The 19,238-nt window shown below is 41.3% G+C and overlaps 1 protein-coding gene across 2 annotated transcripts in view; it reads left to right on the top strand.

The window, feature by feature from the left end:
• Positions 1-19,238, top strand: part of LOC139446204 (probable G-protein coupled receptor CG31760) — a 266,996-nt gene that overhangs the window by 144,753 nt on the left and 103,005 nt on the right. For both annotated transcript variants that reach the window (XM_071227532.1, XM_071227523.1), the window contains exon 3: positions 3,281-3,464. In XM_071227532.1, coding sequence (XP_071083633.1) covers positions 3,281-3,464 — 184 coding nt within the window. The remainder of the gene's footprint in view (positions 1-3,280; positions 3,465-19,238) is intronic.

The raw sequence follows: 19,238 nt of genomic DNA, 5'->3' as shown, positions 1-19,238 counted from the left end.
AATACCTAGATAGTCAGTGTTTAATTCGACAAGTTCTCCTTTGACGACCGGGCTGGATCTCAAGATCTATGATATACGAGACGATCCGTTTTGATAATAACACCATCACCTTCGATGTAGCATGACATTTTCTACAGTAGGAAGATGAAGTGCCTCCGAACAGCCTACTAATTGATTAAGATTGATATAATAGTTACCCAGCCTCTTTGCCCGAAGGTCTAACAATGTACCCTAAGGATTACATCCGATCATTTCATTTCAAGACTTTCAGAGATGGGGTATTCTTTATAGAAACAGCTATTGATTTCATTGAATGTCATTCTGAAGAAGTCACAACAAGACCTTCCTAACGGATTCATGGCAACACCGTCCAGAAGCATTCATATCAAGACTGTCTTTAAGAATTCATAGAACGACTGTCTTGGAGCATTCATAACAAGAACCAATTTGTTACGAATTCTCCAGAAACTATTTTTTCATTATTTTTTCGGTGATACTGTTTTGAGAATAAATGCATACATCAATACTAATAAGTAATATAGATGTCCCCATCTCGTATTTTGCACTGATAAGAATGTTCTTTCGATCAATGTACATAAATGCAATTTTGATATGGTCTCGTTTCTTTATGTAAAGTTTTAAACTTTTATCCGTATCAAGCCATAGCCAACTTTTTTATATACCAGGGTGTGGTGTATGGGGTTGGGGTGTAAGGGGGTGGGGTAGGGGGAGGGAGAGAGCTGGAAGCTGGGATTTATTTTATTTAAAAAATCACAGAAAATTCTTTGAAATAAAAGTTGATAAGCTTCAGACTGGAAAAAAATTGTCTGCAACAAAAATTGCATTAATTTAAATTTAAAATATCTGGTTAAAAAAATGTCTACTCGCTTTGCAAAATCCCCAACACCCAACACAGCAATATCATTGGTCGGTAACTCAGTGGACATATTATCTTCATTTTAAAGCATTGATCAGGATTTTAGTACGTACGACTACACGTGGTCCTCATTTCGATGTGCAGAGTTGCGTCCCTTAGATGTACCTCAATCAGATGGCCCTTGGTTCATGTCCAAGCTCATCCTTCCCGCTGAATATTGCATCACGGTCATTGAATGTGATATGTTGCATGTTGGGCGTGTTTATCTACAACATACAGACTCGATGTATTCTTTTGAGGGTCAATGGACACCTCGCGGGCACACTGTCCATGCACCATGCCTTCTACAGAATATTCGAAGAGGGCATCTCTATTGTACGTCAATGCGGAAGGCAACCGTAATGTTTGTAACTCTATAGAAGGAACCTCGTCACCAGGCTTTTCTGTTTTGTCTTCACATCAAACAAGAATCTTATAAAACTCGTTAGCAGACTTGGTGGCATACTTAAGATACAGCTTCCGTTAAAACCTGAGCAATCCGGACCGTTATATATAACATTTTAAAACCGGATGTTTCACCGAACAAAACCAACCACTGATTGTTCTGTAGCATGTATACATGTCGCTGGCGCATCGCAGGTGAACAGCTGAGTGAGTTGGGTTTAACGCCGCTTTTAACAGTATTCCAGTGACACCACGGTGTGTCAGTTTAATGTGGGAGGAAAGCCCGAAGTGATGCAGGTCTCAGACGTTTACCGCTTCAGTGAAACCCACGAGCAAGGGTATGGTGCTGACAAAACTAGAAACATAATCGGGGCGAACCGGGATTCGAACCCACAATCATAGGTTTCTGGCGTGTCTAAGGGACGCAACTCTGCACAGCGAATCGCGGCGCCTTAGACGACTGGGCCACCCGTGGCCCCTACAGCTGTACGGTGTCGGACAACAAACAGATCCCTGTAAATTGTGTGAATGGCGGCTGATACCAGTAGCACAGGACGTGCTTACCCTTTTCGAGAACACCGATTTTCGGTTATCCATTCATATAACTTGCATGCTATTTTGCCTGTTTTTGTCAATGAAAACTGTTTTGCCGGATAATCGAGTCTGGATAATCTCTGGCGTTGATGTTTCATATGTACATGACCCGTACGACGGAAAGACACAGTTTTGAACTTTTCAAGGCCTAATATCTATAAACTGTAATGTGTGTTATATAAATGTTGAGCTTTTCGCCACACACTTACCAGGTAACGATGGCAAATGTAATCGCGCTTGTACAGTTGATTAATTTTGTTTGCACGACGGATTATTTCTGTGGTTAGGTTACCATACTGATTCCAAATGTATCGTATATTCCTTATTCTCTATAGTAGTTTTTTTAGCCAAATATCAAAACTGCTTTTACCTTCAGCGTGAAAATAGATGTCATTTTTATTCCTGTTTAATAGCCCTGTTTTGTTTGATTTCTGAAAATGCCAAGTCATATTTCATCATTTACGCCCCCGAAGCTATGTAGGTCGAACGTAGTGGTACATGAAGGTCAAAGTGTTTATTATTACGGCAATTTCTAGTGGCTGTTGTTATATGGTAGGAGCACGGGTGACTCAGTAGGCAAGGCCACTCAGAAACGATGTGGGAAGTTTCGTCAATATGCTAGCAGAAACAACCAGTTTCTTCTTGTTATATTTGGTTTGTTTACACTGTAAACATGTGTTAATATCCTTCACACAAACCAAGCGCGTTCCTTGTTCCATACTTGTCTAAAGCACGGTTAGAATAGTGTTTAACAGTAAGTTATTTATGGTCTAAATGTGGGAAAGACCTGAAAAATACATGGTGACGTGACCCGTGAAGATTCCGGGGTAGAATAGGTCTTCAGCAACCCATGCTTGCCGTAAAAGGCGACTATGCTTGTCGTAAAAGGCGACTAACGGGATCGGGTGGTCAGGCTCGCTGACTTGGTTGATGCATGTCATCGATCCCAATTGGGTGGATCGATGCTCGTGATGTCAATCACTGGATTGTCTGGTCCAGACTCGATTATTTACAGACCGCCGTCATATAGCTGGAATATTGCTGTGCGGCGTTAAACAACAAACAAACATAGTGACGTGGTTTAACATCGCTTTGAATAGTATCTCATTTATATCGCGGCGTGCTAGCTAAATGTGGGACGAAAGCCCGAAGTGATGCAGGTCTCAGACGTTTACCACTTTTGTGAAAAAGGTATCGTGCTGAGTTACCGAAAAATATAATCAGATCGAACCGGGGTTCGAACCCACGTTTTTGGTCTATGGGACTCACAGCGAGTAACGGTGCCCCAGACGACCGGACCACCCTACCCTTTGTTTATTAAGACTGTTTGTATCTTTTCTAAAAAACCTATATTGGCTGTTTCAGGTACTGAGCAATGGCGGTACAATCAAACAACCCACGGGCCCTTCCTGAACGACAGCATCATTACAGTGACGTACGAAGACGGCCATTGGAGCCTGCCGTACTTCGACTGTGGCGGCGGCGACATATGGATGATGACGTACACTGTGCCTTTCTTTGGATACAGAAATGGAAGTTTTCATTTCAAGTGAGTAGCTATTTGTGGTATATATTGGCAATTATCTTATTGACATTCAAATGAGGCGTCAGACAACAAACCATTACTCTTTTATGCAGATTGCGTAAGTGGCGGGTGCTATCGGTAGGGCGGGACGTCGACGTGCTAACCCTTTTCGCGAACACCTGTGTCATCACTGATTTTCAACGATCCATTCATATAATTTTCACAGTTATTTTGCTTTTACGCCAAATGAATCTGTATAATATATGAATATTATAACCGGGTGTTTTTAGTCTATGGCATTGACGTTCTATATTTATCTTACATATAAAGAACTTGAATTTCAATGATGTTTTCGTGACTTTCTTGTACCCACTACAGCTATTTACAACTGGAAAAATACTGTGATTCATCCCAAAATACATTTTGCTGACCCGTCCGTTCTATTCAGATCCTGCATTTCAAGCTCCTTACAGCGAAACAGCGTCGCATAAACATTGACTTAAGATGTATGTGATTTAGACGAGCCTTAAACACAAACAAATTATCGTCTGGCAATATTCGTTTCTTGGTTGTTTTCGAATTTTGTTAAATGCTAACATGGCGGTAAGATAGATTTGTTGCAGGTTTGTTTCTCCCTCGGGGAATACGTTTATATATACCATCCATGTGGCCGTGTACTCCATCATGAGGCCTCAAAAAGGTATTTCATGTTACTGGTCCCCGTCCGCGTCATTTTCAACCCCGCCGTACTGTTTTCCGGATTTTAATCCATGGGCGGGTAACTCTAACCTGTTTTTACCCCATTCCTTTCGTGACCAACTCGTGTTATTCCGGGACAAGCCGAATAGCGACTCGTGCCCCTCTCATGGCCATTTTTGCGACCGGGTTCCGTCTTAGCGCAAAAGGGCATACCCAAAACAAATGTCAACTCGTTGCGAAATGGTTCACATATTATTTCCCCATGGATTATATATATTTCAGATGCAATATAAAGCACATTGGGACGTGCGGAATTATACAGTTTGATTGAACACATTTAACTGTGTCTTGGGTATATTTTAGATGCAAGACATGTAAAATCAAAAAATATTTCTGAGGGATTCTTTGACGAAGAACTTAAAATCATACGCGCATTCTGATTGGTTTGTCGTATTTTCGCACATGACATTCATCGATAGAGGGACGAGTCTTTTTCCAGGTTACGGAAAGGGGCGAGTGGTGACGAATGCCCCCATTCGTCACCACTCGCCCCTTTCCGTAACCTGCAAGCTTGTCCCGGAATAACACGAGTTGGTCACGAATGGTTTTCCACGAAAACAACGAGCAAACTGCACATATCGCGCGAGGCATCTTATGTCTGTGCATGTTGTGTATGTTGAGGTGAGTGGGAGGTTATGAGTCTCAAATGCTTTTAAGCATCACTCAACTGACTCAACTTCAATGAATTGCTCCGAAAAAGGCATTTTAATACCGGACGCAACTACGTTTCTTCCAGAATACAACGATTAAACCAATGTATCAGTGTTGGTTTATTCATCCAAATGAGTTTGTCCCAAATAAGAAGCAGCGTTAGTTTTGGGCCAAACAAAAACACCAGAAATGATACATTTTGGGCTAAACTTTGTACACATGCAGGTTGATAAGATAGTCTAGTGGTTAATGCTTTCACGTTTCTTGGCCCCGTATCACGGGGAAATCTCAGCGGTGGTTAAAATTGTGATCACCGTGCTCTGTAGCTCTGTGCTCTGTATCGCTGTGACATTGCGTGACGGTTGGGTAGCCAAGTGGTTAAAGCGTTCGCTTGTCACGCCGAAGACCGGGGTTCGATTCCCGACATGGGTACAATGTGTGAAGCACATTTCTGGTGTCCCCCGCCGTGATATTGCTGGAATATTGCTAAAAGCGGCGTAAAACCATACTCACTCACTCACTCACTGTGACGTTGCAATATACGCTGAATGGATGTCGATGCACAAAGTCATTTGGTGTACGGTGAAACATCGTTATAGCCTGAGACCCGTGAAGATCCGTGGTAGAAAAGTTCTTTAGCAACCCATGCTTGTCGCAGGAGGAGGCCAACGCGATCAGGTAGTCAGACTCGATTATTTACAGACGGCCGTCATATAGCTTGAATATTGCGTTCAACAACAAACCAACACCGTTATTCCAGACTTAGTCAGACGGAAAGCCCGAACATCTAGGCCCACCTGCACAACGCGATCTTAGTACTAAGATGATCGTAACTCCCATACATAGGCTTACAAGATGTTGAGAGCGGCAAACACGTTCTGTATTTTCTATTTAACCCGGATGTATCGAACTGGATGTTTGGAATTCCTGGTTGTCTTGAAATCAATGTACAATCCGAAGAGTTACAAGTTATAGTCCCAATTAAGTTATAACTTTCCTTCTGACGTCTGAAGATGACTAGACGTATTTATCTGGTCCTCGGCCTTCAAAAAAGGGGTTGACTGTATACACAAAGATACCTTACTGCGTCCATCTGATCCGTTTATCCGACAAAGTTCTACTAATATGGACAATTTCACATCTGTCTACATGAACGGGATTTACGCATGTCTAATCAACTCAGGTCGAACAATGAAAAAGGAAAAAGTATATTCCGTTCACTTCTCAAGCTATCAATTTTAACCAATGGTAGGCCGCCTTGGTGGCCGAGTAGATATAGTGTCTGCCCGGAGAGCGGAAGGTCGGCGGTTGAATCCCCGCGTCATACCAGCGTTTAGACCTTCATTAACACCAACATATTGAAGTCAATGATTAAGTAAACGACATGATGCCATCCAAGTTAATGCGTACTCCGAGGCATACCCTAAACCCGTAGCATACTGCAAACAAAGCCATCACGCCCGTCTTGGCGTCGCTAATGCTATTTGAAGAGTGCCTTAAGATCTAGCAGTATTCTCATGGGACGTAAAATTGGTGTTTTTTGCTTCATGTGGGTATAATTGAAATGTCAAATGTAGTCTCTGTCCGCTGTGTAAGATAGCTGTCTTTATAGATATATATATGCGTGCAGCCATCAAAGTGCCATCACTTCAGATACTCTGGATAGACATGTTTAGACATGTTTTCCACTCGTTCAAAGGTATGACGTAAGACAACTGCCAAATTTTAAAACATTCAAACATTTTGTTATGAAAGTATTCGGCTATGTTCATACAACTGACAGCTGGCCTTTATTCTTTTTCTTGCAAGTTTTGAACTTCTGATATGAACCATAGGAAATTTTTGTCCAAAATAGAGAAGTTTGTCGAACTTCTTGGGAACACCTTTTTGGTAGACAAGATGACTACATCTGTACTCTTTCCCTACACCCAGGAAGATAATTGGCTCTGTTAATTGCTCATTTTCAAATATTTGAAAACCTAAAGAACTAAAAACCTCTAAAATCAACATTTTAGATACATCCATCAACTGTCTACAACTGGATTTTTAAGTCCAAACATGCAATACAGTAAACTACGGTTATAACGAACTCAAAGGGACCACTAACTTTGGTTTGTTATAACCGTAGTTCGTTATAAGCATATATACAGTATAACAATAGCAAATAGTCGGGACAAAAAAATCAGTTCGTTATATCCGTCAGTTAGTTATAAGCATGTTCGTTATAAACGTACTTTACTTCAGTTGGAAAATTAGAGTTGAATTCTCATTCCTATAAACACATCTGACGATTTCCATAACGATGTCGTCGAATCCTGGTTCGCACGGTTAAGTTTCTACCCTACCACCATACCCTTGTTCTACGTTTGACCAAAGGGTAAACATCATTTCAGGCCTTCCTCCCACATCAAGGTGACAGGCAGTGATATAACAGCAATATCGTCCAATGGGGCGTTCAACCAGCTCTCTCATGTACTCACTCGGAGACCCGCATCACTTCCGGCTACCCTCCCACATTAAGCTGACACGCCGTGATTTCACTGGAGTAAATGTTCCAAGCGGCGTAACAGTATAAGAACCAGTCAGTCACTCACCCTTGTGGGGGGTTGGGGTGAGAGAAGGGGGGTCCATATATCGTATATTTGTAGTTCCGATAGTGATGATCATGATGTAGGCCTCTTTTGGCAGCACTTTGGACACTAAAATTGCATCACCATTTTACTCCAAATCTAGTTCCTTTACTGTCGTTTATCTAGAGGCTGTATAGTTTAATTTTGTGTATCATTAATATATAAATTGATTTTGATATGGCTGAAATATTGCTGATGTGACTCTTAACCTGAACTCACTCACTCCAAAGTAGGAATAGTTGTATATGAACTCTTTTTATATTTTTTTAGAACAATCAACAAGCTATAGATGATAATTTTGAACCATTTCTTAGAGAGGAATTGGAGAAAGATGACATACGTGATATTTATGGTGATTAGCTTAACAGGATTATCACAGAGGAAGAGATAATCTCAGCGATTAAAAAAAATATAAGTTTTAAAAAGCTCCTGGACTTGATGGAATTGTTATTGAGGTGATTTAACACTTTTTGACACATCCTACCTGATCTAATAGTTATATTTAATAAAGTGTTGGAAGATGGACAGTTTCCACAGAAATAAAATGATGGCATTGTTCAACCGTTGCACCAAGGAGGTGACGAGGCACAACCAAATACTAGTAACTAAAGATGTATCTGTTTACAAGGATATTTATTATATGAATCAAAGAGTGGGCAGAAATGCATAGTAAGTTTTATTAGGAGGCTTGCTGCAGAGCAGGATACTCGGTGATAGCTAACATTTTCATACTGCAACCAGTGATTCAGGAATAGGAAGAGGAAGGATGCTTGTAATATTTATCCTCGCGATCGGTCTAGTATAAGCAGCCACACACACACACACACACACACACACACAAACACACACACACACACACACACTTCATGTATTCCCTCTCTACTGTTAGGGGCGGGGTGACGAACATTTGGTGGCTTCAGTTTAATATTCTTGGAGGAGGATGGGATGTGTTCCAGAATAAGCTGAAAAATAACAAGTTTCTTTAAAAATAAAGTGTTGTGGAGAAAAAAAACTTTCAGACATGTATGTTTCTTTTGTAGATGTGTCAGCACCTTCCATGACGTTCAGTAAAGTTTAGAGTGATAAAGTGGTAAACTAGACTCGCTCGCTCCCTCCGTCCATCCCTCAGAAGATCAGGGTTAGAATAGGTCTGCTTGCCGTAAAAGGCGACTTTACTTGTCCTAACAGGCTCTAATGGGATCGGGTGGTCAGGCTCGCTGACTTGGTTGGTGCATGTCATCGTATCCCAATTGCATGGATGCATGGTCATGATGTCAATCACTGGATTGTCTGGTCCAGAGCGATTATTCTAGACCGTCGCCATATAGATTAAATATTGCTGAGTGCGGCTTTCAACAACAAACAAACAAACAATCCATCGTTCCCTCACTCATTCACTCACTCACTCACTCACTCATTATTAGTAAGTAGTCCGCGCTAAGCCTGTTCAATCCACCCACCTTTAAATTAGTCAGTAATAAAAACATCATGTTGGAATTTGTGCATAAAATCGTCTCTTATCGATACTTCACCAAAAAAATTGTTAGCTTATAACTGAAAATGTATTTTATGAGTGGAACATGTCTGAAAGGATATTTCAGCAAAAGCAATGTGATTTCTTACTGTGCGCCTTGAAGCTCACAATTAGAAATTCTTGCCTTTGTGATAAAATGTGCCATTCACATAAACATCTGATGCGCTGGAGGAGATGCCTCATTAGTCGCAACATAAGCTCATTTCAGCATCCCAATTGTTTCCCTGTGTCATGCAATACTTTAAAATCATTTAGTCTTTTTTTGTGAAAGAGCAGTTTTACTGCAAAAGAAGGTTTAACACTTAAAGTCCATTCCGAGAACATAGAATCGATTGTAAAGTGAAAATGAAGTCCACCTAAAATAATTCTTACTTGTGTCTGGTTTTAAATTACACTGAATGGCAATTTTGAAATTGAACAAGGAGCAAGGTATCTCTCTGTTAAAGGGGAACTGCTCGTTTTGGACGTGAACATGCATTTAATGATGTTTTTTTGTTGTGTCGCGAACATCGACGCTAGATAACCAATATCGGTTCTGACAACGTATCCAGGATAAGAACAGTAGATTGATCAACAGCTGCCTAGCGACGCATGCGCAAAATCGGGTTATATTTTTCTGTTAGGTTTAATGGAAGCGAATTTATAATTGGCTTACTTCTGTTCTCGTGTACTGATTTTTTTTATTAAATTGAAATGGCTTCAGTCTTAATGTTTTTTAATCAAGTGGAATTGCAGAGCGAATTAGATCCTTGTGATAAGTGGTCTGAAAATGCGACATAATATGTGACCGACCATGGGATGAGGGACCTTATCGGTGAAAAAATACATTTTGACTTCTTTATATATTTTATATCTACAGTATCTTAGGACCACAAAAAATACACTTCACAAGCATCAATTCATATGCATTACAGATATACATGGCATCAGACATTCGGACTCATTTTCTGCAAAGTTCCATTTTCAGACTTATAACTGTTTATGTAATGATTGCAGGTTTAGATATATATAATGTCTGATTGATGGAAAGTACACATGTATGCTGAAATATTTTGATATTTTTTACATTACGAACTAATGAGAGAAAAAATAAATAAATACCTAAATTTGTACAGTCCGCACACAAAGCGATTTTTACGGAAGTAAATTCACGTCAAACGTCTTCCGTTACGACGTCACAGCACAACTGTATCCTAGCAACCAGAAGGTCCCTTTTCTCCTGGTGAGTCACGTATGATAAAAGAGTTCGTTTCCCAGATTCGGCCAGAGTTTTATCCTTTGTCTGTCAATATATAACTGATTATCTGTGTTCAGGGTAATCGTGATGATGTTAATGTGAGTGAGTGAGTTTGGTTTAACGCCGCTTTTAACAGTATTTCAGATATGTCACGGCGTGTCAGGAATGCCCGAAGGTATGCAGGTCTGAGACGTTTACCACTTCGGTGAAACCCACGAGCACGGGTATGGTGCTTACAAACCTAGAAACATAACCGGGGCGAAACGGGATTCGAACAATCATAGGTTTCTGGCGTGCCCAAGGGACGCAACTTTGCACAGCGAATCGCGGCGCCCTAGACGACTGGGCCACCCATGCCCCGATGATATTTATGCTATATGACTCCGACCTGCGTCACATTAGGTGTACTTCCATTTTTGGTCTGTTGGCTTGTTGGCCGCGATATTGATAAAACAACTGACAAAATCAAAACATATATTAAGCTTCAGGTCTATAGGTGATCTGATATCGTTCAATAATTGTCATATAGCCAATTCACTTCCACCGATTTACTCACCTAAAAAAAAAGGGGGTCCAGTGAAACTGTTTTATTCAAATCTATGTTTGTTTGTTTGTTTTTTGTTTAACGCACACTCAGCAATGTTCCAGCTATATGACGGCGGTCTGTAAATAACCGAGTCTGGATATTCCAGAGGTTCCAGCCTTTCGTGTCTACATATCATTTTTTAGGTACAACCGAGCGTGCTCTTTAAAGGAAGTTCAAAGAGTGTCAAAGGGCCTTTGTTCAGAAGTTTTGATCAGGATTTATTCAAGCTTTGAAGGCATTAGTAGCTTTCAAAATGTTTAATGATAGACACGTGGAGGATATTTCCAGATTTGACGCATCAGTGACCAAAATGATGTCCCCCCTATTGCTATTTCCTATTTTGACCTATACCAAATTTTCACGTGTTGTTTTCAGATGAACAGTTGACTTGCTTTTGTATTTGTTAGCGACGGGTGTCACCGGTAGGGCAGGATACGCTCACCTCTTGGAGTGAGTTGGCTTTAACGCCGCTTTTAACAGTATTCCAGTTATATCACGGCGTGTCAGCTTAATGTGGGAGGAAAGCCCGATGTGATGCAGGTCTTTGACGTTTACCACTTCGGTGAAACCCACGAGCATGGGTATGGTGCTGACAAGCCTAGAAACATAATGTGGGCGAACCGGGATTGGAACCCACAATCATAGGTTTCTGCGTGCCCAAGGGACGCAACTCTGCACAGCGAATCGCAGTGCCTTCGACGACTGGGCCACCCGTGCCCCCTCACCTCATGGAAACATCATCACTTACTTATAGTGCTTCATAAACACAACGGTCTCCGCATTTTACAGAGATGTCTTTTGATTATGGCAAGTTAATGATTTTGCCGCTTTTATCAATTTGAAATTATGAAATTGTTGTGTTTCGACTTATCTTATGAAAAGACAGTCAATTGTGGTTTGCATTTTCCGAACGCGAATCAATTTCGTAAATTCGGCTGGACACACGTATGAATATGATATACAATTTAATATCTATACTTAGTTTATAAATAGCAGTTGTAGGGAAACAGTGTAGTCTCCTGTATTCGAAGCAGCTTCGACGCCAACAATGAGAGGCTGTGGCTACCGTGACATTATTATTGCAACATTCACGGAATATTACAGCAACAATGGTGTATTATGACGTCAACGATGATATTTATATTACGAAACAATGTCGTAGATCGTGTTAAATCAATAAGGGCCGAATATTTGATATTCTACAAAATATGATTTGACAACAGGTGTTACCGAAAGTAATTCAGATACATAAATGGTAGATATTGAAACATATTCTGTGTCAGACGCAATTCGCAGCTACAGTTTGTAATAACTACTCGAAGAATAAAAAAATGAATGGGACTGATGATGATGATGATGATGATGATGATGATGATGTTGAATATGATGATGATGATGATGATAAGGATGATGATGATGATAAAGATGATGATGTTGAATATGATGGTGATAAAGATGAGGATGATGATGATGATAATGATGATAATGATGATGATGATAAAGATGATGATGTTGAATATGATGATGATAAAGATGAGGATGGTGATGATGATAATGATGATATTGATGATGTTGATGATTATGTTCAAGAGGAGACGAGAAAGATGATCATAATATTTTTTGTAACACGGACAAACAATATCTCTCAAATACACATTGAAACAATATACGACATCTAGATACAAGCATTAATTTACTTCAGTGCTTTTCGGGCACGGAAAAAAAGAAGTTCAAACCGAATTAACCATATTCAATTTAACTGTAAATGTATCATTACAAATCTGAAATTACATAAACACACGCGCCTGGGATGACACAAAAGCTAATGATAATACACACCGAGACTGAAGCCTGACACGGAGATTGTGCTTACCACACGGGGCAACTTCTGGATGATAAACAGATGCCCTGATACAATACACACACGCGGCCCATTGAAACATTTCACTATCAATAGGCACTGGCTGTAATATAAAGCCATAAATACACCCTATGTCCACTAAAGTATTCCGCTGAAGACCGACTGTGCAAGATATGACATTACTAACAGAGTCAATTGACGCACCCATGCTCCGTAGCTGCCATTTTCCTGGTGTCGTACTGTCAATCGGAGTTGGTAGGCTGGAATAAGTAGATACCGCTTCAGTATCCATAGCTGTGATTATTCTAGTGGATTTGGGGGTATGTGTAGCTGCCAATAAGTGTCACACTGATTGAAATGTGGCTTCATACGCTTTGGCTATTGGATCTGCATGTTCTGCGTCTGTAATGAACTTGGATAGTGAATTATATTATGGACATATAAACAGCCTCAACGTCAGATTTGCAATTTGTCAACGTTCTACGCGTTATTGGAAATTCTGAGAACGACATATTCCGTCTACGAAATTAATTTGTGTAGATTTTGAAATTTTGTACTGATAGAAAGTGTGTTTAGTTTAACGACAGGTACACAGTTTCATGCAATTCCACGCGTTACCACTCGTGACGTCACCATTTTGTGTGTACACAGTTACTCCAGACTCCTTACAGCGACAAATTAAAGTCCCTCTCAGTGATTGGTTGTATACTGATGGCGTTCCCTGTGAAGTGTGGACACGGATATATGATCTGCGCTGATGAATCGAGAACGTCAAGTTCAAAACTAATGATAATCATTTTGAAAAACGGATAATAATCACAACAAAATAAATTTTAATCATAATAAGAAAGTAATGAAAAACTATAAAAAAAACTAATTGTAATCAGAATAAAAAATGAATGATAAATCCTGATAGCAGCACTAATAATACCCAAGAACAGGCAGGCCAAGAACAGGCAGACCCAGGGTTACGACGCCCCATGATGACCGGTACTTGAGTACCTTGCACCTCCTGACAGTGACGTCATCGGCGACAAATGCCTTAGGTCACAGGGTTAGTCGACAGACAGTGGCCAGGAGACTCAGGGCTCATGGAATCAGGGCTTTTAGACCATACCGAGGACAGCGCAACATCGTCCTCTGCGATTGAGATGGGCCCGGACTGTACGACGTTGGCAACGACGCGACTGGAAGAGGGTTGTCTTCACTGACGAAAGTCGATTCTGTATGTTTAGGGCTGATGGAAGACAACGTGTTTACGCCGAAGGGGTGAACGAACGGCGGCGTGTTGCGTGCGGGAGGTCGTACCATATGGTGGGGGTAGTGCCATGGTGTGGGGAGGGATCTGTGGGCAGGAGAGGACACCGCTGGTCATCGTTGACGGAAACTTGACAGCTCAGCGTTACATGGATAACATTCTTCGTCCAGTTGTCCTACCATTTCTCCAACAGCAGCCATGTGGTGTCATTTATCAGCATGACAACGCTAGAGCCCATATAGCCAGAATTGGCACTAACTTCCTCGCAGCCAACAACGTCAACGTCCTGCCGTGGCCTGCACGCTCACCCGACATGTCCCCCATAGAACACCTCTGGGACTTGATGGATCGTCGTGTTCGACAACGACCACACTCTCCAGCCAACCGGCAAGAACTGATCTTGGCCCTCCAAGAAGAATGGCGTCAAATCCCACGTGACCTCATAAGACGACTGACTTTTTCTGTGCGTCGAAGAGTTTTTGCGTGTATTGAGGCATTTGGTGGTCACACACGCTACTAATGACTTGTTATTGAACGTGAGCGATTGTTTATGTATTGTCCATGATTCTGAAAGCTCGAGTTTTGTACCACACCCAACTTTGGGGGGCTCTGACGTCATTCTCGGTCTCGGTAGGATTGTCATTTTCAGTGTTGATTATGTTGATATATTGATCTTCTCAATACACTTTACTTCATGCATGTATGGTTTGCTGTTTTTGAGCAAGAGTGATTTCAAACTCTGGTAAAGTTTCTTTTGGACGTCAGTTTATATTATATTTTCTAGATGTTCCCATTAGAGGACGCGATGCTACATGTTACATTAGACTTTGATTCCGTTTAATGTTTCTCTGTAATATTTGGAAGGATGGAGGTGGATTGTCGCCAACCTTGTTTTCATTTTATATAATGACCAAGCGATGGAATTAAAATAAAACTTGAGTGGTATCACCATTGATTCAGAAATATTGCATATGAAATGTTTAGAAATTGTTTCAAGGTTTAAATAGAAAGTGTTGGGGGTGGGGGGTGGGGGGGTGTCGATATATTTACTGACCGCCGTCATATAGTTGGAATATTGCTGAGTGCGGCGTTAAACAACAGACAAACAACAACAAAGATCTACTCCAGCATTATAGCAAGGAACTGGTTAAATCATTTCACACACACACACACACACACACACACACACACACACACAAAAAAAACACACACACAAAAACACACACACACACAAAACACACACACACACAAAACACATACACAAACATACACACACACCAGGTTCCCAATACCCAATGCTCTTTTTGAACCGAAAAAACATGCTGGTTGGTTGGTTTGTTGTTTAACGCCGCACTCAGCAATATTCCAGCTATATGACGGCGGTCTGTAAATAATCGAGTCTGGACCAGACGATCCAGTGATTAATATCATGAGCATCGATCCACGCATTTGGGATCGATGACATGTATCAACCAAGTCAGCGAGCCTGACCAGCCGATCCCGACAAGCATAGTCGCCTTTTACGGCAAGTATGGGTTGCTGAAGACCTAATCTACCCCGGAATCTTCACGGGCCGACAAACATGTAAACTGGATGATTATAACTTCACTTTCCCCAACTTTCTGTCATATTAACCGTTAGAAAATTCCTTGTGCTGTTATACATTTGAGAGTGCGGCGTAAAACATCAAACCAACCAACCAACCATACCTTTGACTTCTTTACAGACTGCCTCGATATACAAGGCTAGTCTAGCTGATTTTCGGACGAGTACCGTTATCTACATATATTTCTGGGACTCTATTCCGTAACAATGAGTCATCACCAGCTTCCCGATAATAGATACAGTTGGCGATTAGATGGTAAATATTTCCTTTTCCAGAACAACCATCTGATGAAGTCCTAAACAAGAATTCTTTATTAAAAAGCAACATAGGAAATGTTGCCCTTGCACAATTGATAGCTTTATCGACCGAACAATTAATCCTTAACATAATAATAAATCATGAGAGAAAATTCTTTCTCAAAAGTAAAGTTGACGGACTCTATGAAATGCCTTCTCGGCGCACAAAAACACATGCAGTTTGACCTTTGCTCAAAAGTAAATGTATTAATTTAGTACATTATACTGCATTACCGTATAAACTGACCGGAATAATTAGTTACTCAGTTAATACTTATTGAGATCTGGGCCCTTCCGCTTACCCTCAAAACTCAAAGAATTTATCACGATCAAATAACGAAGTTTTCGTTTGAGAAAAAATAATAAAAGTACTGAGGCTTTAGATCCATACACTTCATTTGTTTTACCGAAACATGACTTTTATGTAGAATTACCTCATCACATTTTCCCCCATAGCGAAAAATCACTTCGGAAATGAAACAACAGCGCTATTTATCCTTGGGGAAAATTTACTGTGATGCAAGTAAAGGCTTCATTTTTTACCATGTTCTTTTGTTAAAAGCACTGGTGCTGTCATTTGGTATGGCTAGCGTAAATAGCGGGATACCATCCCCGATCATTTAATCGCAGAGGTCGCCAAATCGGCGGGCATGAAATTGGGACGAACAAGGTATGGGAAACGACCCTACGAACATTATACGCTTAACATGTGTTTATGTTTGCGTTGAACCGTTCGGTTGCCGTTCACTGATCAAAGGATAGCATTTTTTTCCTGACGACGTCATCCGAACCCTTAATTACAGTCCTGTGCCTGGAATCAGAATAAAACTAGTTTGGCAGTTCGCATGAGAGATTTCGTTTCAGGGTATGTCGTTCATTGACGTTTAAGAAGATAAGCCCAATTGAAACCGACAGAGCTATTTTGTGTTTTTGATTATCTTGCACGCTTTTTCTCCCAGTTTTCTTTTTTCAAATGTGTTTCGTAACAAAATGTTGAAGAGTTTTCAGAATGTAATCTTAGAGATTTTTTTATGTCAAAGACGAGCTCCTGTGCTATTGTAATGCATAACTTGTCCGTTGTCTCGGGACCTCTCGGTCGTCATATTTAGACATGATTATTTTCTGTTAGTTTGTTTGTTTGTTGAACGCCGCACTCAGCAATATTCCAGCTATATGACGACGGGGTAAATATTCGTCGAGTCAGACAATCTAGTGATTGATACCATGAGCATCGATCCACGCAATTGGGATCGATTGCATCAACCTAGTCAGCGAGCCTGACCACCCGATCCTGTTAGTCGCCTCTTACGACAAGCATGGGTTGCTGAAGACTTATTCTACCCGGGATGTAGCTGAAACATTGCGGCGTGTGGCGCTAAGCAACAAACAAACAAACACTTACTGTCCTGCACTCTGAGATCAAGTCTATTTCCTGCATGCCAGACGTGGAACTATCAACTATCCTCTTGTAATAACCCTATCTTTGTGTGCATCTAGGCTTACTTTCCTATGGAAGACCGCCTCCGTGGCTTAGTGGTAGAGCGTCCACCCGGAGAGCGGAAGGTCCGGGGTTCGATCCCCGGCCGCGTCATACCAAAAGACGTTAAAATATGGTACTTGTTGTTACCCTGTCTAGCGCATTAAGGGGCTAAAACAAGGACTGGTCGGCTCGGAGTCAGTATACTGTGTCTGAGTGGGATATTCATGTTAAACTGCGGCATGGTATCTCAGTGTGCTAGCACTATAAATCGACATCAGTCCGGACTAGGACAAGCAGCCACAAAAACACACACACGTGCATGCATGTCGCAATATAAATGTAATACTCTAGGACGCGACGTTAAACCCCATTTCACCTCACCTTCATTTTGCACCTCTTGGTCCGCTAAGTTTGCTTTTATGGCCAAAAATATCCCTTTTGCGTTTCTTTTTTTTTTGAAGAGTATATATATAGTACACAAAGTACAAGATCACCTTTCTACTTTTCTTGGATCAGTCCATTCTAATACTTAGGTAACATAGGTTAGACCAGTCAGTGACAAATGGGACTTGTAACTAATGGGAGGACACCGAGGTGACACTTGATTAGCGCTTCTCCCGGAATGACACGAGTGGTCACGAATGAACAAAAGCTTGAACTGACTGTTATTAATCACACTTGTCGACAAATTGTCCAATCAGAAAGTTTTATTTATTGCGGTGCATGAAAAAGTGTAATTTGTCAGTTAATTCGAAACGGGGTATGACCAAATGAACCTTACACTTCACTGATGTAATTTAGATTAAATGAAATTAGATGTCACACATTTAAACAAAAAACTCAAATGAGTGTAAAGCTTTTTAAAAGCAGTTGCGTCCTTTCGATGTGATCACTTGACACACTGTCCGCCCTATGGTAACCGGGGGTCACGGGTGGCTCCGGCGTCGAAGGCGCCGCGATTCGCTGTGCAGAGTTGTGTCCCTTGCGCACGCCAGAAACCTATGATTGTGGGTTCGAATCCCAGTTCGCCCCGATTATGTTTCTAGGTTTTTCAGCACAACACCCGTGCTCGTGGGTTACACCGAAGTGGTAAACGTCTGAGACCTGCATCACTTCGGGCTTTCCTCCCACATTAAGCTGACACGCCGTGATATAACTGTAATACTGTTAAAAGCGGCGTTAAACCCAACTCACTCACTCACTCACTATGGTAACCGGGGCGGTCGGGTAGCCTAGTGCTGAAAGCGTTCGCTCGTCACGCCGAAGACCCGGGTTCGATTCTCAACATGGGCACAATGTGTGAAGCCCATTTCTGGTGTCCCCCTGACGTGATATTGCTGGAATATTGCTAAATGCGGCGTAAAACCACCCTCACTCACTCACTCACTCACTCACTCTATGATAACCATTGTATATCCATACACGCACGCACATAGTCGGAGAAGTCTGTCATGCTAGTTTTGTGTATGTATATATACGGAGAGTGATGCTTAAATCACTGTTTATAGAACTCTCGTTAAACTTTGAGTCAACGATCAGTGATTTGGCTTCAAGACTGCCCAGAGCTATGTTTCAGTAATATCAAAATGTGTTAGCTTAATGTGGGTCGTGGGTAGCTCAGTGGTTAATGCGTTCTCTCGTCACACTGAAGGCTCGGGTTTTATTCCCTACATATACAATGTAGGTACAATGGTTGAAGCCTTTCGTGGAATATTGCTAATAGCGGAGTAAAACCGTCCTCGACCACTCACTCACACGATTTCTTAAACGATCACTCACTCACTCAGGGGCAGCGGGGTAGCCTAGTGGTTAAAGCGTTCGCTCGTTATGCTGAAGGCCCGGGTTCGATTCACCAAATGGGTACACTGTGTGAAGCCCATTTCTGATGTCCCCCGCCGCG

This window comes from Haliotis cracherodii, unplaced genomic scaffold (genome assembly GCF_022045235.1).
Source record: "Haliotis cracherodii isolate W230 unplaced genomic scaffold, xgHalCrac1.p SCAF_10, whole genome shotgun sequence".
Lineage (NCBI taxonomy): Eukaryota > Metazoa > Mollusca > Gastropoda > Lepetellida > Haliotidae > Haliotis > Haliotis cracherodii.
This window is presented reverse-complemented; position numbering and strand designations above follow the sequence as displayed.